The 22,783-nt window shown below is 39.2% G+C and overlaps 1 protein-coding gene across 7 annotated transcripts in view; it reads left to right on the forward strand.

Annotated features, from left to right (window-relative positions):
• Srgap2 (SLIT-ROBO Rho GTPase activating protein 2) overlaps positions 1-22,783 on the forward strand; it is a 219,765-nt gene that overhangs the window by 107,361 nt on the left and 89,621 nt on the right. For all 7 annotated transcript variants that reach the window (XM_059280830.1, XM_059280832.1, XM_059280834.1 and 4 more), the window contains one exon: positions 8,537-8,699. In XM_059280830.1, coding sequence (XP_059136813.1) covers positions 8,537-8,699 — 163 coding nt within the window. The remainder of the gene's footprint in view (positions 1-8,536; positions 8,700-22,783) is intronic.

Consider the following 22,783-nt stretch of genomic DNA (forward strand, 5'->3'; position numbering starts at 1 on the left):
ATTCTGTTGCAAGGTCACTTAGAGGAACTGCTCTCTAAGGAACTTAGGAGCCTGGCTGTTGAAATTTCAGTTCACAGACTTGCTTGGAAATGGTCGATTCCAATCCTGATTGAGAATCTTCCATTTTAGAATGACCCTGGTAATCTACAGTGGCTCCTGGGTCTTACTGTGCTGTGACAATTCTCTTTTTAAAATGTCTGTGATGGTTCTTGTACAGCAGAAAACATTTGAACTGAAGCCACAGAACAGAGAATGAAGGAACTGAAAGGTCCTTTTACAGAGTGGCCGGGTATGGCCCAGCCCTCCAGTAGGTGCCCAGAGCCAGTCCCAAATTAGAATGGGTGGGATTCAGAACTGTTTTCTCTTCCCTTGCCTTTCATGTATAACCACATGCAGTGTGTCAACATGTTTTCTGGCGCCGCTAGTCACCAGCAGCTTTGCTCCCTCTGGGTTCATGGACCCTTGGTATTCCTGTTATGTGTTGTCTTAGAATAGCTCTGTGCTCTGGGGAGCCAAGCATTGTCCAGTAACTCTTTCAGTACTAGGTCTTTGTAGACACTAGGTCTGATTGAAATGTAGCAACCACCACAATGAAATAAGAAAATGGCCGCCAGGCAAGAGACCTGGGCCCTTGTCTTGTTCCACCACTATTTGGGTGACCTCAAGATCCCTGAGTATCATTTTCCTCCCATGGAAAATGATAGGTTTGGTTTAGACTCTCCACCATCTTGAAAGTCTCTTCTACTCCTGAAATTGCATGATTCTATTTTTTGTACCCTTTGGCTTTTCTCTTTACACTTTAAACTTTTCCTCTTTCAAGTCTGGGCAAGGTTGGGTGAAACAGATTTACTGAGCTTGGAATTTCCCTCGAACCAGATAATAAGGTAATAGTAGCAAAACATATTCCTTTTTGGTGCACTGACATGGTCTAAATGTAGCAAACATAATTGATTGTAATATTTAGAAGACCTGAGAAGTTTGGGGCGTCTGTGTCTTTTGGAAAATTACAACTTTACTGGAGCCATTTTGTAAGTGCAAATTCACTGAGTGGGCTGTCAAGTAGTAATAACAGTTGTTAAAATAATAAGTGATGGTGACACAGAATCATGGCTGGGGAACACTTCCTGTGAGTAAAGCTTTTATATGGACATCACTTTGTTTGGTTGGATGATAACAGGAGTCAGATGAGTTAGGCATTGGGTCTGTTGTTTCCATTTATATTTTAAACAGGAAAAGAAAATGTGAAGCCTGCAGTACATTTGTCACTTACTTAAGATTACTTGGCTATCAAGTGACAGAGTTGAATCCAGGTCTTAAGGTGCTTTATACAAAGTACTTCCTTGCTGGGATAGAGTCATTAGTCATCCAAATTCCGTAAGGAACTAAACTCAAAATCTGACCTACTAACCTGGAAACTGACTAGGGCATTCTTACACTACTCAGCTCTTTAAAAAATTTCACTAATAAAGTATTAGCCTGGCTACTAATAGGCCTGGGTTTGGAGCACACAAGCCAGTGGGGATACAAATTTGATCACTCAGCAATGACTCAGAGAGTAAACATGAGATATAACACATAAAAGTAGTAATTATACATGAAGCTGCTCTGAGGACTGTATGACTTTGTTCCATTTATCTTTGGTTTCAAACTATTTTTCTCATTGTTATCATGAGCCATATAAAGGGACTCCTTGTCCCAAGAACATGCATTTAGAAAAGGGAGGTACCCTTATGGATGCCCTTTCTTACCAATGGGCTCTTAGTACTTGGCATATTTAACTCCTTCTGGCTGGAAATCAGTAATTTACTGGCTATAGATCAAATTTCTGTACTTGTGCCTGGTTCCTGAGAGATGGCTGCTCCTAAAGGGAGCAGCATTTGGTGCTTTGAAATAATTGTGTGGATTTCAGAATGATGCCATTTTATTTTGGCACACATAGGTATTTATTTCTCTAGCATGAATGACCAGGAGTGAGCCAGGCAGTGTGCCTCAACCGTCTTCCAAGGTTTTATTTATTTTAAAAATCTGCTAACACATCTGTGGTTTTCTCTATATAGTTGTCATTACTTACAGGGTTTTGGTGACATCTTAATTAGAGAAGGAAAAACTGAAGGTATAATTGTATAATTGTTCACAGATCTTCTTATAGAACATGAGGATCCAACTGAAAATTCAGTAGCAGTGATTATGAACTTTTTCAGCTGAAGAGCTATATGGTTTTGTGTTCTTTGGTCATTGCTCGTATCTTTGCTGTGTCTTTCTCTTGCTATATTTTAATTCTGTCGACCATTTGTTCTTCAGGCCTTTTGATGTGATCACTATATTTTTTAAGTTAGGGTTTTATTATATAGTTCTAGCTAGCCTGCAACTTGCAGCAATCTTCCTGCCTCTACCTCCCAAATTCAGGGATTATAGGCATAAACTATGCCTAGTGTTGATCACTGATTGTTTTGGTGTGCCTTGTGAGGGGTCTGTTAATGTTCAAATGATAGAGGTTGAGTTCACAGTTTATGTTCTCCGGTATTAGATCATAGCTACAGTATACAAGGAGAGTTGAGTAAAGAAGGGAAGGCTCCAGGTCTGCAGAAGTCATGAAGAAGGCTGTGGGGAGATGGACCTTCTAATTTAGTCAAATGAGGGTTTCCCAGTGGGCTCTTCTGTATCTGTTTACACACAAGCAGCAACACCATCCTAAACAAGATGAAGGTTTCACCCATGAGGACAGTTTAGGAGAAAGAAGCCATATTTTAGATCTAAGCAGTCCACAGACATGGATTGATGTAAGAAACAAGAATGATGAACCTTTTAGCCCTAGACCACAGAACAGGGTTTGGCACATTGCTAACTACTCATTTTTTGTTGAGTGAATGAATGAAATAAAAAGACATCAGGAACTCAGAAGGAAGCAGAAATAAGATGTGGGAAACCTAGGCAAGAACGTGGGGTGGCAGAGATTTGGGTTTGGGGTAAACCCCCATGTTTGTTCTCAGGGTACCTACTGAACTGTCTTGAATGATAGGAAGAGCCTCCAGCTGTCTGCTCTCCCCTGAGATCAGGGTGCTGTGGGGTGGTTGAAGGGAAGGCAGAGTTTCCAATACAACGGACTAATGGTGGGATTTCTAGCTAGAGTCTATATTGGTTCATACTTGGGGCCATCCTTAGTTCTCTGTCTTAACCCAAAAGAACTATGGTCTTATATTCTCTCAGAAAGTGCTTGCTAAACATTTAGCAGATGTCTAACACATTATTGGTCCAGTAGTCTACTTCAAAGCAGATTCCTAGTTTGGAAGGAGGGATAGGAAGGCATGCCTCTCTCTCAAGGTTATAACTAAGCTCCATGGGACTACTCCAGAGCTACAAGAATCTCATTCCCTATAGCTCTTTCCCCAAACCTGATTAGAGGGGCCAGTGGGACTGTGTTGAGTAAGGCATATAGACAGCTTCTTGAATCCTTTCTAATCATCTGTCTAGGCAAGTATGTGGCCCTAACTTGAAAATTTGAAAGCTTATTTCTTCACACATAGTGTATAGTGGTTTTGCTTTTGGTACTTTTCTGTTCCTGTCTCTGAGCTCTCCTACTCTGATCTCATTGTTGGCAAAGCTGAAGCCACAGCTGTGATAAATCCAGAGAAATGTGCCCACCCCCTGTCTGCCCGCCTATCTTTGAAAGGTACCTCCAGGCTGCCACTGTAGTACTGTGTCACACAACCGGCAGCCACCATTACAGGCAGAGTCTTTTTAAGTCAGTTTCTGCCTTGGTGGTTTAATTTTAAATTCTCCCCTCCTTTTAACACCTTCCCTAGCAAATCCAATCCATCCTCTGGCTTATCTGGGTCAGCAAGGGTCTGATTTTATGCATGGCCCTGTCAGACCACAAATCCGCTGCAGCTTTTCCTCTATCGAGCTTGCCTGTTTCTGTCAGCATCAGCAAAATGCATAATAAAGAAAATAAGCCAGAAAGGCTAATAACACTCATCTGAATAAAATAATCTCTTTGACTGCTTCAGTTCATTTCATTTTAATCAAGGTGCCAAGAGGGAATTTAGGTTTGCATTTTTTTATTTATTTTATTTCTTTGCATTCAGCTTTTCTCATCACTACTTTGCTGTCAAACCATCACTAAATGAGCTCTTTTATCATGCACATACCTGTTTTTTTTTAATCTTTCTCATTGGAGACTTAATAATATATACTGAATGATGAATTTAACTCATTCAGAGTTTAGTCTGTCATTTCAGAACTGTTATCTAAGAGTGAAAAATTATATTCTTAGATGCGTTGATAATTGCCAGCTTTTTAGAAACTGGCAGGTCTGAGAGGGATTCTGCTATGGGGCTTTGGAAGTTGCTGGTGCTTCTGGGATTCTGGGCTCCCTTTGAATTCTTTGTCAACCTCAGCCACAGTGCCCACTGAGGAACACAGGACTATTGTTCTACCTTGTCTCTTTGGGAAAGTAGGGTGGAATATTGAAGTCTGCTTCTCTTTTGGTATCTGTCTCTTGTCTTCCCAGAGACATACAGCTGCTTGGTTAATTGCCTGCCACCATCTTATTCCAACTGTAATTTGCTAAGGGTTATGCACTTTTAGCAGGCTGCATTCTTGGCTGTGGCCCAGTGCCTGTTGAGGAACATGTTGGAAATGGATGAAAGCTAAATCCTCATTTGTTTGGAAATGGAAATAATAATATTTCTCACATTTGCATGGTGTTTTGTATTGCTGAAGTTTTCTTGCATCTATCATCTCAGCTAATCTACAGCAGCCTTGAGAAAGGGCAAATAATAGACTGTGGACCCAGAAGGAAACCTCCGTACAGCAATGCAGAAGCCCAAGCCATCCACTAACACCAAGCTTGTGCTCTGCAGAGCCATGAATATAGATGTTGTTAATTAATTACCATTCCAGACTATAGGAGCTTCTGGGAACTTCACAGTGATCTATTGAAGATCTTTCAGGAGCTGGATGGGGCACTGTCCATTTTGTAGATGAGCTGGTAGAAAATTGATGGGACAAGTGTTGATTTTGTATGTGAGCTTATTGAAACAACCAGAGGAAATGTGAGGGGGTGGTAATATATAATGTAGAGATTTTATGATTATGGAGCTTCTTTTTCCTTGGCCATCTTAGAAATCCTTCTAGTCATCTGTTGTTAAGTGTTTGAGCATCCATAGATGTACTCTCTATTGAGGGAGAAAAACCAGGCTCGTGTCTTCAAATTAATGTTCATGATTCAGTTGCACGGGTTTTATCTGGTCCAGTGCAGGGTAGTGATAATCCCTTCTGTAGGTGCACACTGGTTTATGACTTTCTGGTTTCCTTTCTTTTGACTGCTCCTCTCTTCTGCAGCACAGTGTGGTATTTTCTTGATCTTCCTGAAATTTTTAAGTAAGAAAAATACTTTTGAATATTTTGTCTACTTTTTAGAGATTAGTGTTTAAGGAGGTTCACAGCTGTGTTCAGTACATTCCTAAGGGATACAGACCCTTTTCTTTAAATGTCCTGCCATTGTACAACCTGAGACTGGGGGTGAGGTGAGGGATGAAGGACAGGGAAAGCAGAGACATTGTACTAACAAATGCTAGATGGGAAAGATATAAAGACAAATTTTAATCTCCTAACCAAGTGAAGTTCCTTCAGTTTCATCAACTCAAAATCAAAGAAGCCTGCAAAACTACTAGAGCAGGAAGCCATCTTCACAGAGCCTTGGTACACCTCTAGGAAAAACATCTCGTTGACTTGATTGTTTCCCAACCTGAAGTGTGTTGCAGCTTTGTTCTTGTTGGCTGGGGAAATTGCCTGCATAGTATACTAATGTTTCCTTCTTCCCGCATTCTTTTCACCTTTCTTGCGCCAACATTGCCTTAAAAGAAATAAAGCATCTGTTTTTGCATGTGTGTGTGTGTGTGTGTGTGTGTGTGTGTGTGTGTGTGTGTGTGTTCGTATGTGAATATACTTTTAAAGTATGGAGTTTTAGAATTTATTAGAATCAATCCTTATGAACAATGAGACTGTGTTTATTAACTAAAAGTATTGATACTAGAATTATGAATAAGAGTTGTACTTCTGTATAGTTTCATCATCACATTATTTCTGGTTTGGATTTAGGTTCTTCACTATTAAGAAAATTCTGCAGGATGGGGATATAGCTCCACAGTAGAGTACTTGCCTAGCTTTCAATACAAGCTCTTTCCAGCTCTCAAAAATAAATTCTAATTCATACATGAGTAACTATACTCCTGGTATAATTTTAAATTGATTTAGATGTTTATGAAAGAATAATATTTCCTCTCCTAACACTGAGGGATCCAGGTATTGAACGCAGGTTATCAGGTTTATATGACAAGTGCTTTTACCTGCTAAGCCATCTTACCAGTACTTTTTAGGGGAATGGAGATAATGGTTTAGTGGTTAAGGGCACTGGATGCTCTTCCAGAGGACCTGGGTTCAATTCCCAACTCCCACATGGCAGTTTAAAACTGTCTGTAACTCCAGTTCTAGGGAGTCCAACACTCTCACATAGACATACATGCAGGCAAAAGACCAATGCACATAAAATAAAAATAAATAAATCACTAGGTAGTACTTTTTAAAATTGTATATGTTTTTAAGAATAAAACTGTTAAATAAAACTGATCTGGGGATCACTTTGAAAGATTCCTTTCAATAGGAAGATCATATGTCATTGAATACATGTGCTTAAATCTGTCACCCTCTTGAATTTAGGGTTGTTTTCTATTTACCACCCCCCATGCTAAACATTTTAAAGGGAATAGATTAATTATATGTATCTTTCCCCCTTAGCTAGTGCATTTTTAAATTTCCACAGAAGTCTTTTTAATTCCCTAGAAAAGTGATGGTTATAATATAGTGCAGTGGTTAGTACTTAACATTAGCAATTTTGTCTTGAAGAAATATGATGGGAGGAGGTAGGGGACAGGCTTAGAAGAGTTTCAGTTTAGACTCCAAAGGGTTCACTGGTTTGAAACAGCTCCTTAGATTTGGTTAGATAAGTGTTTGATTTGCTAGTTTAGAGTGTTGTGAAGCCCAGTGAGGTGTAGTGACTTTGTTAATATCTGTGAGTGCAGAATTGAAAACCTTCTGCCTTGAGCTCTGAGCTCCACAGATCACAGTTGGCCGCCTCCTGCTCTGAATGGAGACAGTGCTACTTGCTATTTCTGTGCTGAGAGTCTGACTGGAGGGAAGGAGGAGAAAAGGAGTGGATTTACAGGTTTGATTCCTTCCTGTGGTCAAGAGCACCATTGGCAGTTACAGGCATTGGCACTTTTTAGTTATGTTGCTTAGACAAAAACTTGAACATTTCTTTTTCCTTTGGCTCTCCTCAACTTTCCAATCACCTCTTGACCAGTTGTGGGGTTTACAGCAATGTAAAGGGTCCAGCCAAGGCAAACACATAGTATACCTTGATAAACGGCACCATAAACGAATCCTACTTCCCTTTTCTCTACTTAAAGAAACCCAACTTCAAGGTGTATGGCTAGCTATCTGTTCAAATTAGTACTGCAAACTGAGCTGGTAATTGATAGGCTTTGGGAATCACATTGTTTTCATCTGAATAAAGGTTTAGAATTTTATGGCAGTACCAAAGCATGAATGAATGTTAGGAATATATATATTCAAATAAGGTTGTTTTCTTAATTATATGGGACTTAAGATAATGGTTCAGTCAATGCTGTCCCAAAAAAAAAAAAAAAAAAAAAAAACCTCTTTATATGTGTTACATGGAACTAGAGAGTCTTCTGTGAATTTTTCATGGCAGATATCTTCAATGTTGTTTTTATGGAATTCTACTGTGGGCAAACTTGTAGAAGTTTTAGTTTGTAGTATTCTAGAGATTTTGTCTCTAATAAGATCATTTTTTAAAATTTATTTTTAATTATGTGTATGTGTACATGTATGGGTTTATATACATGAGTACAGGTGCCCATGGATGTGAGAAGAGGGATCAGATCCCCTGGAGCCAGAGTTAAGAGTGGTTGTGAACTATATAATGTGGGTGCTGGGAACCTAACCCAGGTCCTCTGCAAGAGCAGCCAGTCTCTTAACCACTGAGCCATCTCTCTAGCCCTTCTGATAGATAAGCTCTTTAACTTTGTCTCTGATGCTAAGGATAAGCCAGATGACCTAGCTCTAAGATGTGGACTATGGAGAGACAGTCTGATGTATCCTAGTCAGACAATACAGAATGGCTGCTCTCTGAGTTCCTCTTGCTTTTTGATGGTGTGAGAGAATGACAATTCCTGTAAGCTTCAGTCTTTTAACCATTCAAATGAATTGGCCTATAGCCCTGAAGGCTTACTCCCACAGTGACCCTCTTCCTCCAGCTAAGCCCAACCTCCCCCAAATTACATGTGCCTGGGTAGGGAGCATTTCACATTCAAACCATAGCAGTAGGCTTTAGGGAAAGTATCTTTGTTTCTGCTTCTGATTGATTACTATGATTTTTGTGACATGAACTGTAATCATAGTTGCTGGCCCTGCCTGCTTACTAATATTATTTTTTTCTTCCATTTCTCTGCAGGAAGGACCAGAATGTTCTCTCTCCAGTAAACTGCTGGAACCTCCTCTTAAACCAGGTGAAGCGGGAGAGCAGGGATCATACCACCCTGAGTGACATCTACCTGAATAATATAATTCCTCGATTTGTTCAAGTCAGTGAGGACTCAGGAAGACTCTTTAAAAAGGTATATGGATAGATGTTCCTAGTCACAAAGGTTCTTGGCTGGAGCAGTGGCATGACTTTGTAATAAGAGAAAGGATATTTTCTTTCACTTAACAGGTTTTCCATTGACCATTCTATATCTCATAGTCTTAAAGGAAAAGAATGTTTGAAGTGGCAAACTTTTTAACCCTCTAAGCTGATTTGATAATCCTGGGAAGACACAGCCATGGACCAGCACCATTATCCATCAGCTTTATGTACTGATACTGCTCTGGCAGCTTCCTTTGTGCTTTGTGAAACTCTTGGACTTAGGGCTCTTTAGTGTTGTGCCATGTTTTCCTCATGTACTTCACTTACCAATTCCTATATGTTTATATTTTGAATTCAATTTTCTTTCCAAGTTCTGTCTTAGCCAGGTGGACTCAAGGATTTGGTTATTCTCAGCATGGACACCTTACTGATTTCTGAAACTTAATTGTTACCTCAATTTATTGCATATAAATTGAGCAATTTGACCAAAGAAAAACTGAAAATAATTGTCATAATCTTAAGATATTTTTGTCAAATACCCCTATTCCTGTTAGTGCTGGTACCTACCTCTTGGGAACTCAGGAACCCCCTTTCTTAAGCTCTCGGTAGAGGGAAAGAGAACTCCTCTCAATGCTCACTGACAGTCTGTTATGACCCTGCTGTTGAGGGCACTTTTGTCCATCTCCATGGTTTCTAGCATCTGCTCTAGTTTACTTATTGCTAATCTGAGTTTCTCTGTTACACACAGTAATACGTGTTTGTATGACTGAAATCACTTTTTTAAACAGATTCTCGGCTGTGATCTCTTTTGCTTTTTGTGACCTTGACACCTGCTTAGACTATCTTAGACAGCCCTGCAAAACTGGTAGTTTCTGCCCCCATTTTCTCTGTTCGTTTGAGAACAGTACTTCCATGAGAGGTGTTTACCTAACTCAATTTCAGGCAGTCTATCGGCTTCCTTTTCTTCTAGCCTTAAAGTATATTAGTTCCTTGTCTAATAAAACAGTATGACCAAAGGCACCTTATAGAAAGAAGGGCTTATTGGACAGATGTCTCTAGAGCAATAAGAGTCCATCAAGGTGGAGCAGCATGACAGTAGACGTCGGGGTAGGAGCAGGAGCAGGAAGCTGAGAGCTCACATCTCTAAAGCAAGTGTGAAGCAGAGAGTGAACTGGAAGTGGAGTGAGGCTTTGCTCTCAAAGCACACCCCCAATGACTAGTTCCCTCAGCAAGGCTGCAGCAACTAAACATCCCCAATAGCACCAACAGCTGGGCACAAGTACTCCAATGTCCAAGTCTGTGGGGACATTTTTCATGACATCACCGCAGAGAGGAATAAGCTGAGAGAGATTTGTAGCCTCTCCATATCTCAGAGAAGTCTGTGGTAGCAATAGCCAGATATCAAAACCATTAATGTCCCTGGCTTCTCAAATGCCCATCTACATTTCACCAGAGACCTGGAGCATGCCACCTCTAGAAGGAAAAATCCATCTGTTAATGCCTTTACTAACCAAGACCTCAGGATTGACCTCTAAAAGCTGTATTCTTACACTGATGATGTAAGGAAGAATTAACTTCTCCAGATTGTTTATGATACTTCATAGAACAGTGGTTCTTCCTGATGCTGGGACCCTTTAATATAGTTCCTCATGCTGTAGTGACCCCAACCATAAAATTATTTTCATTGCTACTTCATAACTGTAATTTTGCGACTGTTATGAATTGTAATGTAAATATCTGTATTTTCTGATGGTCTTAGGCGACCCCTGTGAAAGGATCATTCAATTCTGAGGTTAAGAACCACTGTCATAGAGTAAAAACAAACATATAATAAGTTTGTAGCTCAGTATATTTTCATAAACAGAATAGACCTATGTAACCAGTTCCATGGTCAGGAATCAGAACATTTCAGTATTCCAAAAGCCTCATCTTCCTTTACCAATTTCTGAAGCCCTAGGAGCAGCTACAGCCCTGATTTCTAACAGCAAACTTTGGTTGTGCATGGATTCATACTTTGTATGAATAGAATCACACAGTATTACAGACTTGGGCCTAGTTTCTCTCAGTATTGTCTTTAAGTATTTTACAGTATTGTATAAATGCAGCTCCTAAGACTGTTTCTTGGTTGTTGTAACTTGGTTTCAATATGTGATTACCAACTAAAGATATAAATAGGATTGTTGAATGGCCAATGTTTACTATTCTAAAAGGTGAGTAATCTCTTTTCTCTTCCCTTTGGGGCCCCAGTGAATACAAAGAACCCTCTACCAAGTTGGCCAATAGATAAGAAAAGATTCATTTTGTTTGAATTGGGTAAGAGCCTTTCTGCTTTCTAGTTCTAGGCAAAAACACATTCTTCAAATCATAGTTTCCCACCGTCTTATTTAGAGTCTATTGAACCTGAAGAATTAGTACTCTACTGATAAAGATATAGAAACCAGATACGAGACAAAGAAATGTGTCTGGGCACCCTTTCTGTCTTATGTAGCTTTGTGCTACTGAGCAGGAGGCCTTATCCAAGGGACCTTTCTCATGCTGGAGCTGCTATTAACTTAGAGAAACTGAGCTCAAGACCTGAACTTCACTATGTGCTTCAGTTCCCTAAAGTTAGAAAACAAAACAACAAGCCCCCACAAAAACCAGTTTGGGTTATAGATCCCCATGGTACCTTCAGTCCTACACAAGAGATTTCTTCTGGTTGTTGGGTAACTTCTGTTAAATTTTGAAAGGTAAATTGTAGACCCAGAGATAAAGACAAACACAAGTGAAGTGTGAGTATAGAGAGAGCTGACTTACAAAGTAGAAAGTCTATCTCTGTTGAAGAATTATGCAGCATTTCAGAGGCTCCTCCAATGACCAGCCACCAAGAGAGCAAACTGGAACTGTGGCACCGATAGTATCTTTTGTTTAACTAGTAAATTTGTATCTAGTAGCAAAAACAAAATCCCTTTTTCAGAGACATGGGTTTCAGAAAAGGTACTTTTATTTCTGATTTTACTGTGGATGCCTGTGTTTTATGTTACTCTATGAAATTGAGTGACAAAGGTTATGATAAGAAAAGTCAGCTTTTTAAACCCATATGTACCGAGTATTATGCTAAACATTTTCATATACATTATCACCTTTAATCCTTACAATGTATTTGTAGTTACTATTATCATCTCTTTTATAAAAGAGGAAACTAAGGCCAAAAGACATTAAGAAAAAAATGCAGCAAGGCTGGAATTTTAGTCCTGTCATCTGGATCTAGAAGCTGGTGTTTTCATCTGCATGCTCTCTTGGGAAGCTGGGGCTATGGTGTGCAAGGAAGAGGCCTTGCTCATTGCCATTGAATCTAGAAAGTCACTTAGGGAGTAGGACTAACATTTTTTTTTTTCACACAAACCTCCCAAAAGCATTAACTCTATTGTTCCTCTTACCTGATATGGGAAAGCAGCTCAGAGTTGTGAAATAGGCAGCATGTTTTTCTCCCCAGGTGTAGAATATCTAGCAAGCAAGAAAGAAAGACTCATTAAATGTGAGGTATGGCCAAGAATCTGGCTCACAGCTAATTCAACTCGTTTGGGGTGGTCAGTTAGGCTACACAATTGGCCCGTCTATGTTGCTGAACCCTCTTAAGGGATACGCCCTGCTGGCCCTCTGGTTTGTGGTTATACCTACCGGGACATGCTATATATTTTTCATGAAGCTGTGTTGGAGATTCCTTTAAGCTAAATATAACATCTGGAAAGTAGCCTCCTGTCCACAGCTAAGAAACAGACCCACTTTGTCTAGGATTCTAGGGAAACTTGAGTCCATTTGGTGCTCCTGACATCTCTTCCATTTAATGAAAGCTCAGTCTGTCTGACCCTGTTGGAAGCAAAGTTTGGATAAATATTATTACTGCCACCTTCGTTTATTTAATGTGGTGGCTTCAAAAATGGTGACTCTCACCCCCACATGGAAGAGGAATAATTTTTCTCATTTTATCAGTTAAACTGCAGTAAATGTGGGATACTGTTTCCCACAATGGGAGGACAATCCTGTTGGCTTCCTCCTTGAATTCACCTTGTGGATGACACTAAAAGCTCCTCTGACCCTGCTTTTTTTCAGCTCATTTATTCTAGCCCTTGACAGACACGCTTGGAAGCTGGTCAGTTCAGACAGTCCTACAGCTCTTGATTGTACCCTTGTTTTTCCAGTTAACTATATTCCTAATTTACTTTTAGTGCTCTAATTTTCTCTGGCAGAAACTCAGGTTAAATTAAGAAAGCTAGGTCACATTCCCCACAGACTAGTAGTTCTCAGCTTTGCCTGTGCATAAAAGTTGCTTGGGGGAATTTTAAGAAAATCTTTGTGACCTTGAATAGACAAAGATATCTTAGAATATTGAAAAGCATGAGGTATAAGAGGAAAAAATGGTAAGTCAGATTTCATCAAGTCATGTACTTTTTGAAAAGATATTTTAAAGAAAATGAGAAGCCACAGACTGGAAGAAAATATTGCCATGCTATAACACAATAACTGAGACTGAATAATTTATTCAGAATAGAGGTTTATTTTTAGACAGTTATGGAGATGAAATTCCCAGGGGATTGCCTCTAGCAGGGCCTCCTTCCTTTTTTTTTTCTTTTCTTCCCTTTCTTTCTTTCTTTTGTTTGTTTGTTTTGTTTTGTTGTTGTTTTTTGAGACAGGGTTTCTCTGTGTAACAGTCCTGGATCTCATTTTGTAGGCCAAACTGGCCTTGAACTCAACAGAAATATGCCTGCCTCTGCCTCTCCAGTGCTGGGATTAAAGGTGTGTGCTACCACCGCCGGCAAGGGCCTCCTCCTTAGAGTGTCATAACATGGTGAAAGCATGACATTAGTAATGGAGCAGAGAGAGAAAAAGAGAGGTTGATTGATTTTCATCCTTTTATCAGAAACTTAATCCTGAAATAACTAACCCACTCCCATGATAAAGACATTGATCCATTAGCCTAATCACCTCTCATCATTACTACATTGAAGATTAAGCATATGAACTTTAAGGGGCATATTCAAATCATAGCAACATACATCTGATGAAGACTCATATCAGAATGGAGAATAAAAACACTTAAACTCAATAATAAGAAGACATGCTACCTAAAAATTTTTAAATAGGCAAGGCATCTTAGTAAGCAGTTTTCTAATAAAGATAAATAAATGACCAATCAGCATATGAAAAGATGTTCAGTGTCATCCATCATCAAGGATATACACATTAGAGTAATTAGGACATATGCATTCCCTAAAATGCTTAAAATGAAAACACTTGACAATATCGTGTTGTTGAGAATGTGTAGACATCTTGTGATGCTTGTAAGAGTGTGAAATAATGATAATCACTTTGGAAAATAGTTTTATAGCTTCTCAAATATTATATACTCACCATCTTGATGTGGCAGTTCCAGATATTTCTAATCATTTACTCAAGAGAAATAAAGGCATATGTTTACATCAGTCCTGTAACTGGATATTCATAACAGCTTCTGATATGATTAAGTTAAGGATTTTATGATGAGGAATATATGCTGGAGTGTCCAGGTGGACTCTAAATGTAATCAGAAATGTCCTTTTGAGAGGGAGATTACAGTTAGGACAGAAGGCCATGTGATAAAGAGTCACAGAGAGAAAATGTTATACCACTGTTTAGAATGTGGGAGGAGGTCATGAGGCAGGTCTAGATGCTAGAAAATGCAAAGACACAGATTCCTGCTGAGAGCCATAAAAGCAAAAGTAACCTTGCTGGCACGGTACTCTAGTTACAAGAGAATTACTCTGACTGACTGTTGGCACCAACTAGCTTGGCTCAATTTTCAATTGCTGTGATAACTAAAACACCATGACCAAAAGTAAATTGGAGGCATGGGAAGGGAAGTGAGGACAGGAACCTGGTCACAGGAACTGATGCAGAGGCCATGGAGTAGTGCTGCTTACTTACTGGTTTTTGCTCCTCATAGCTTGCTCAGCCTTCTTCCCTATACAATCCAGAACCACCCACAGTGAGCTAGACCATTCCATATTAAAAAAATCAATCAAGACCCTGGTGCTGGTGTGTGCCTTTAATCCTAGCACTCAGAAGACAGACAGGCAGATCTCTGAGTTCAAGGACAGCCTGGTCTACAGAGTGAGTTCCAGGACAGCCAGGGCTTCTACACAGATAAACCCTGTCTGGGGAGGGGGGGGGGAGAATCAAGAAAATACCCACAAAGACTTCTCTACAGGCCAGTCTGGTAGGGGTGTTTTCTCTTGATGTTCCCCCTTCTCAGATGACTCTAACTTGTGTCAAGTTGACATAAAGTTAGCTAGCCTACCAAAGAAATAGGGTTGGTAGTTAATTTTAAAAGAGATTTAAAATTAAAAGCAGTACATGTTGCCCTTTAGATGGTAATCTAATTTCCTATGTATGCTGAGAGAAGATAATTATAAGAGGTATAGTCTATAGTGTCATTATCATAAATAATAATAGGAGAACTGATCCATATTTGTATATGCATTGATCAGTGTCTCTAGCAGGTGTAACTGGCCTTCTCTATCTACATTTTTAACTGCAGACTAAAAATATTTGGGAAAAGTGAGCATGTGTACTGTACATGTATAAGATTTTTTTTCTTGTCATTATTTTCCTAAATCATGTAACAACTACTTACATAGCGTTACATTGTGTCAGGTAATATAAATCCTTTGGGAATTAGTTACAGTATAAAGGAGTTATAAATGCAGGTAGGTTGTGTACAAATACTGTGCTACTTTGTAAGAGTCTTGAGCATCATTGGATTTTGTTATCCTCTGGGGTTCAATAAACTAGTGCCCTGAAGACACTAAGGTATGACCGCACTATTGATTGAATGAATGGGAAAAGAATAGTTTCTAAAGGTTATGGCCCTGTATTCTGCCTCTCTGAGAACGGGTTTAACATGGAGATGTCTTTGGAAGATTAGGTGAGTGATTTAATCCTCCTGTCCATCCCCTCCATCACCTGCCCTCCACTGAACGCAGTATCTGTTAGTGACTGAATTTCTTCCTCATTACAGCATGGTTATTAAGAGCATTTTATGATGCTTTGTAGATAGCTATTCCAGTTGTAGTTTATCTTCTTGGTAGCAAACACACACACAGACACACACACACACACACAACAAACAAAAAACAGGATTTGTTGTGATTACTTGAACTTTATTCTCTTGTTTCCGATGAAGAGATTGTCTTTGGAGAAACAAATAGAATGTAAAGCTGAAATTATTTGAGTAGGGAGTGGAAGGCTGTTGGCTACTTCAAAGACGTGTCTGCTGATAAAGGGGTCAGATTTGCCACCAAACCAGACACACAGGAAGCTTGAAGCTAGTGCTATTCATGGTGTTCTTAGCTTTGTTTTCTGTGATACTGAACAGCATCTATGTGCTGTCCCTAGAGGTATTTCTCTGGGTGGTCCAGGATTGTTTTAGACTTGAGTAGCTGAAGTCTTTTCTTATGTTTGCCTTTTTGATATTTTAATTCTTTGGTATCTAGCTGCTCTTTCTGAAGGAGCTCACAGGGCTAAATATAAAATTTTTAAGGTAAATCAATTTTTGGAAACTAAAAGAATAAGTGAATTTGAAGAAGCACACTAAAGTGCAGGGTGTGGATACCAGAAAACAAGTGTGTAAGTACAGTCTTGTCAGTCGCCCTAACACTAAATATGTTAGTGATTCCTGTAACCAACATTAAGCTAGGTAAGAAAAACTAGCTTGGATCCAGTTCAGTAGATGATTTGCCCCTAGGATCATTCAGGGCGTTTCATCTCACTTAGAACTCCACAAACTTATGTAAAATGTGATGTGTAGTCCCACTAACTACTTTTCATTCAATGGCAGTCTGAATACCACTCGGTGTAGTAAATGGGTATTTGCTATAATCCTTTTGTCTTCTTGTGGAAGTATTAAATACTTAAGATATGTATATTAAAAAGCATACAGCCCAGTGAAGTTTTACAAACACCTCTTTTGTCCATTCTAGTCATTAACTCCTGAAGGCCTGCCTGGCTTCTGACAAAACCAAACCATTTGCCTCTTCTTTTGTGTAAAAGAAGTCTTCCAACACTGTTTTTTCAACAATTTCAATGCTCCTTCTCTTCTCTTCTCTTCTCTTCTCTTCTCTTCTCTTCTCTTCTCTTCTCTTCTCTTCTCTTCTCTTCTCTTCTCTTCTCTTCTCTGTCTCCTGGTCACTACCATTTATACAGTAGGTGTGCTTATCTTCTCTGAAGTGTTAAACTTTGTTCTAGAAGGCAGTGAAATTAACCGGTTGATTACTTTGAACTTGTGGGGACTTGGTTTTCTGTTTTCCTGTGGTGGATATATTTTGCTTTTATTCTTAGTCCTGGACATAGTCTATATATTATTATAGTGAGATGGGACACTGAGAATGAGAGGGAGGGAGGGAGGGAAGGAGGGAGGCAGGCGAGAGGAACTGAGTTTGTGAGTGTCAGAGTCTGTGAAGCCCAGGCTGGCCTGGAACTTGAGATCCTCCTGTCTTGACCTCACAACTGCTTTGATTATAGGCTTGTGTCATCATGCCTCGCTTATTTAAAATTTATAATGTTTGTTATATCAGTTACTTCATGTTGAATCACAATAGGAAATACCTAGTTAACCCACTGGTATTGATAATTTGACACTCCATAAGCATTCATAGTCTAAACCCTCAATTTTGCAGTAACATTTTTTTCTCACATGAAATAAAAGGTATTTAAAAGATGATATATATATGTACATACATACATATATATATACACCGCAGAAATCTTGGGTGATAGTTCAGCCATTTATCAAGTAGTTTAAATATCAACTGATAATTATTCATGTTATCATTTACCATCTCTGTGCCTCTTATATTCTGAGAAAAGGAGAGGGTTATTAATATCAGGCACCACCAAGCGAACAGACATTGGTTTGTAAAGATGTACTAATGGTATGCAAGCCAACTTGGTACCAGTATTTTTTTATTACAAGGTTCACAGCAGTAATGAAGATAATAATAATTATAACTAATACTAAATGAGTGCTAGCCATGTCCAGGGACACTGCTGAGTGTTTACAGGCAGCCCATTTCATCAACCCAACAGGCCTTTGAAGTGAGGACTGCCTTTGTCATCTTTGTGTATAAATGAGCATAGGCAGAGGGGTTAGGCAATTCCTTCAAGGTTATACATCTGGCTGACAGGCGAATTGTGATTCAAGCTTAAGCAGACAGCATCCTCTGAGTCATTTCTTCACACCATCATGCTCTGCTGCCTTGTGTGCATGGAGGTAGCAGTTCTTGTGCAAGGAATCATGTCTTGTGGGTCCTGAAGTCATGCATTTGATGCTGTTATCAGGCCAGCCTTTCCATTGTGTTACTTCTTGCTCAGCTTGTCCAGAGAGAGGCAGCACTCTTGATTTCAGCTTCCTTTTTGCCTAACTAGCTTCTTTTGATTCTCCAATTTATCTTTGTCAGGAGTAATCCTTTGAAATTCTACCAGCATGTCTGAGCATGATTTTTTTTTTAAATGAAAACAGAACTTAAAATTTTCTTTCTTCTGAAACAGAATCTTCAGTTTTCCATTTTTATATCTTCTTTGATAATGACATCTTTCTGACTTCTGAGTTTTTCCTGTCAGACCTTTCTTTGATCTCCTCTACCTCCCTTCTTCCCCTCAGACAGGGTCTCAATGTATCACCCAAGATAGGCCTTGAACTTGCTGTGTAGTCCAAGTGACCTCACGAGTCCCATGAGTCCCATGCCTCTCCCTCCTAGATGCTAAGATTTCAGGGATGTGCCACTGCTTTATTCCCCCCCCCCCCCCCCCCCGTGCTCTACAAGTTATTTATACAACCAGCTTTCTTCAACATTTATCCAGAATTAAACATCCAGATATTGATTTATTTTGATTATCTGCACTGAAATTCCAGCTTTGAAAGACCATACCATAGGAACCTAGAAGCATGCTTTTTCATGGTTTCTGAGCCCTTAGTTAGCCAGGCAGTAACTGTTAAATCCCAGGAACAAGAATAGTGATATTTTCTGGGTTTGTTTTTAATTTCGTTTTGAAATAGACAGACCAGCCATGCAGCTTAGCGGCATTTTGTTTCAGCACTCAGGAGGCTGAGTATAGGAGGGTTGCCACAAGTTCAGGGCTAGTGTAGGCTACATAGTGAGTTGAGGCCAGACTGAGCTACATGATAAGACACTGAGAGGAAACAGCAATACATAGGAAATAATAATTATTTGGAATCATTATGAACAATTTGATATATTTTCTTTCAATTTTTCCTATGTATTTTGTAGAAAATGAGAATTATATGATGTCCATATTGTTGTGTGCAAGAAATATGCAAGAAAATTTTGCACATTTTCTTATTTAACATCTTTAGTAAACATCTTTTTTCTATATCATTGCAACCTTTAAAAAAAATATCACTTTTTATAACTGTGTAGCATTCTGTTTCACTTGGTGTCCTCATATGTTCTTCTGGTTCTTACATCTCTGTTGCCTTGACTCTGTTGGACCATGCTCTTAAATATGCAGAATATGATATCATAAATATTATGTCTTTAAGAGTGACTTGTTTTTAAGGTTATTAGGGAGCCTGCAGTTTCATTTAGTATTGCCCTACTTCCATTTAATGGGAAGCAAAAAAAATAATTTTTTTAACCTTTCTTTTTCTTTATTTGTTGTTTTCTTTGATCTTAGCTGAGAATGGCCTCAAAGCTTTGCCTGAGCCTGGGCCCTGGCTAGCTCAGTATAGTTGTCACCATGCTGGGTATCAATTTCTTGTTAAACTGGAGAAAATCACTCATATCTTTATTTGTTCTTTCTAGAATGTCACAGGAGTCAGTAAAAAACCTGGGAGGAAATTGCTGTACAGAACTGTTATGGCCAAATGATATCTGGGTGTGTTCCTGGAGACTGATGTACATTGTGTACCTTCCTCCAGCTGGAGTGGGCTTTGCATCTCTAAGTTAATCTTTTTTAACAGCATTGTTATCACGTATGTTAGAAAGGAAATAAAGTGGACAAACTAAGCAATCCAACATGGAGCTTTAATCATCTCTTCTCCAAAGCCAGAATAAGGCAGTCTTTGCACCCATGGTAGCATCCCATCCGTTCCCGTTGTGCCTCTTCCCATGACCTCGTTTCCCGTCTGATGTCCGTCTAAAGGGTGGAGAGTAGAAGGGACGCACTCTCTATTTTGTTACTCTCTGATTAGTGGTGTTTCTAAGCCTTAGCGTTCTCAAGGCAAGAAAAATTACATGGCCTACCTGATCCTTCTTTTGGGGACTTCTTAAAATAAACAAGTAAATATTTTTTAAATGCTTTATTTAAATCCAGAAGCATAATTAACCACAACTGGTTCATTCTGTCCAATTTCATGGTATTGTGTGATTGTCTGCAGTTGCTCAGTTTCCAGATTGACACTATAAAAATGCTGTAGAGGTTAAGGTCTTCACTTCTTGGCTACATAGAAAGGTTCTATAACTATAACTATAACTATGATAGTTACTGAAGGTAGCAGTTTCTTGAATGGTAATTTATAATTTGTTGTCTATAGGAACTAGGAAAGTGAACAGATTCATGAAAGGTGAGTCAGGTAAGATCCATGAGTGGGAAATTCTGAGCTTTTCATTCCTTTAATTACCCACTTCCAGGATTCTCAATTATCCATCTACTTCTTAGCTGATGGGAATATCTTTTGAAGGTTACCATATTATCTGATTTCAACTTCCTGTCCTATTTTTTTTTTTTTTGTCTGTAATAGAAATGCCATCAAAGAGACTGATCTGACAGCACCGAGGCTGTCTTTTGGCAAGCAGTGGGTAAATACGTGGAGAGAGTTTGGAGCATGAGTGTGAAGAGCTCTGGGTGGAGTTCAGGGAATTTGAAGTATATATAGTCAAGGAGAAACATTGGACACGTTAGGTAGAACAAATGAAAATTTGAAAACCATACTTTCTAGTCATATTGCTGTCACTCTTCTACTTAGTTTAGAGTGGAAGAAACCTTTGGGGATCCTGTTACAGTAACTTAGCAAGTTAATGGAAACTGAAACAGTGAGATCTACTAAGAGACAGAGCAAGATATGATAGATGGGCCTGAGGGAGCATGCAGGAAAGTGGTTCACATTCACTTCATTTAAAGATACTTGTGATGTATTTCCTATGTTCTAAGCATGGAGCTGGCACCAGAAAATGACAGAAAGCCCTTGCCTTCGTGGAGCTTGTGTTCTAGTTGGAGAAACACCATCAGAAAGCTTGTGCGTGTGCGTGTGCGTGTGCGTGTGCGTGTGCGTGTGCGTGTGCGTGTGTGTGTGTGTGTGTGTGTGTGTGTGTGTGTGGTGTTGATTATGATGATGATGATGATGATGATATGGTAAAATCGGGCAAGTAGCCCATAGGTCCTAGGAGTATTGCTATTTTATATAGGGTGGCCGGGAATGATCTCATCGCTAAGCTGGTATTTGAACGGATTCTTGGAGAAAAATATGAATATTGCTGTTAAGTCTTTGAGAAAGATATTTCTAGTAGATAAAATGGCACATATCAACCCTGTGAGTTGGGAATGTGCTTGTCTGTTAGAGATGCTGTAGGGAGAATATGTGCAGAGCATGAGATAGGACCAGAGGCTTGGTGGGATGCAGCAGGAATCTAGTAAAGCCCAATGGCTTGCTTCTGAGTCTAAAGGACTGAAGGAGAAACACTGGAACCAAGGGAGAGAAGATGAGTGAAGGAGGTCTCTGCACATAGTTCAGGTTAGAGAAGATAGATTAAAGCAGCCTGGTGACTCTGGTGACACTGGGAAGTGGTTAACTTTAGCTTTGAGGATGTGCTTTAAAGATGGAGCCAATAGAATTTGCTGCTAAATTGAATGTGGTACAGGAGAAAAAGAAGTTAAAGATGGCTCCTAGCATTTTGGCTTGAGCAAAGGGAAGTTGGACTTCCTGTTTGTTCATATCCCACATAGGAAAATATGTGGGACAGCCACTCATTCTTATCCAACCTTGTAATTAGTAAAGACTCTGAGAGCCAAGAAGTGACCTGCCTTAGGTCATTCAGGTAGTGGTAAAGATAGAACCAAATCTCCCAGGTCTTCTAATTCTATTTAAAACTCATTCCAGGACTTAATGCCACACTTCCTGAGTTCCATTTCAGATATGGGAAAAGGAAGCATTTGTGAGGGCAAAAGCTGGAAGGAAGATTTGAAAACAAGCTATATAAAATGGGTGTTGAAACCAGAAAGTGGGTATTCAAAGTAAAGGCGCAAGATTAGAAAAGAGGAGAGAGCATGTTAAATGGACAAACGGAACTTCACAACCTAAGTGTGAAGATGATGGACGGCATGCTGGGTACCATGAAGTGTCAGGAGAATGGGACCTGAACAGATAACATTTGACTGAGTTCGAAATCTTCAGAAACTGGTACTTAGCACAACCTCCTCTAAAATCTTAAGGACTTTTTTCTCCTTTTTTTTTTTTTTTCTTCACTTAAGATACTAGAAAGTGATATAAGGTTTAGGTGGGTTTTTTTTTTAAATCCCTTTAAACTATCATTATCTTCTTGTAAGTTTTAAACAATAATTCCACCTTCCTATACTTCCACATATGAACTGAACAAGAATCGCCCTTCTTGCTCACTTTGGCTCCTGGAGATTGTATGAGGATAATAAGGACACAGGAGTAAAATTACTTTGGAAAATAAGTGTTATTTAAATGTAGATTTCCTTTTCTAGATTATTTAAACTTTTTAATTTAAAAAACCCTGATTGAGTAATAAAATTTTTACATTAGCTATCCATTAAACACAGAACACTTCACCAATAAACTGCATATGCTTTTTGGAAACATCAAGTATTCAGGATCACTTTGTTTAAATCTTGCTTCAAAACTATCTGTTGGATTCATGTCAAATCTTACCTGGGCTTTTAAAGTAATTTTGTAGTCATTGCTACCCAACAATAAAAGACTTAGCCCCTGCTCCCCAGCCTTCATAGGTCTTTCAAGCATTTATAAACTCAGGTTTTCCCTATTGCATCCTGAACATTCAGTTTCAGGCTGGAGCCCAG

This window comes from Peromyscus eremicus, chromosome 15 (genome assembly GCF_949786415.1).
Source record: "Peromyscus eremicus chromosome 15, PerEre_H2_v1, whole genome shotgun sequence".
Taxonomy (NCBI): domain Eukaryota; kingdom Metazoa; phylum Chordata; class Mammalia; order Rodentia; family Cricetidae; genus Peromyscus; species Peromyscus eremicus.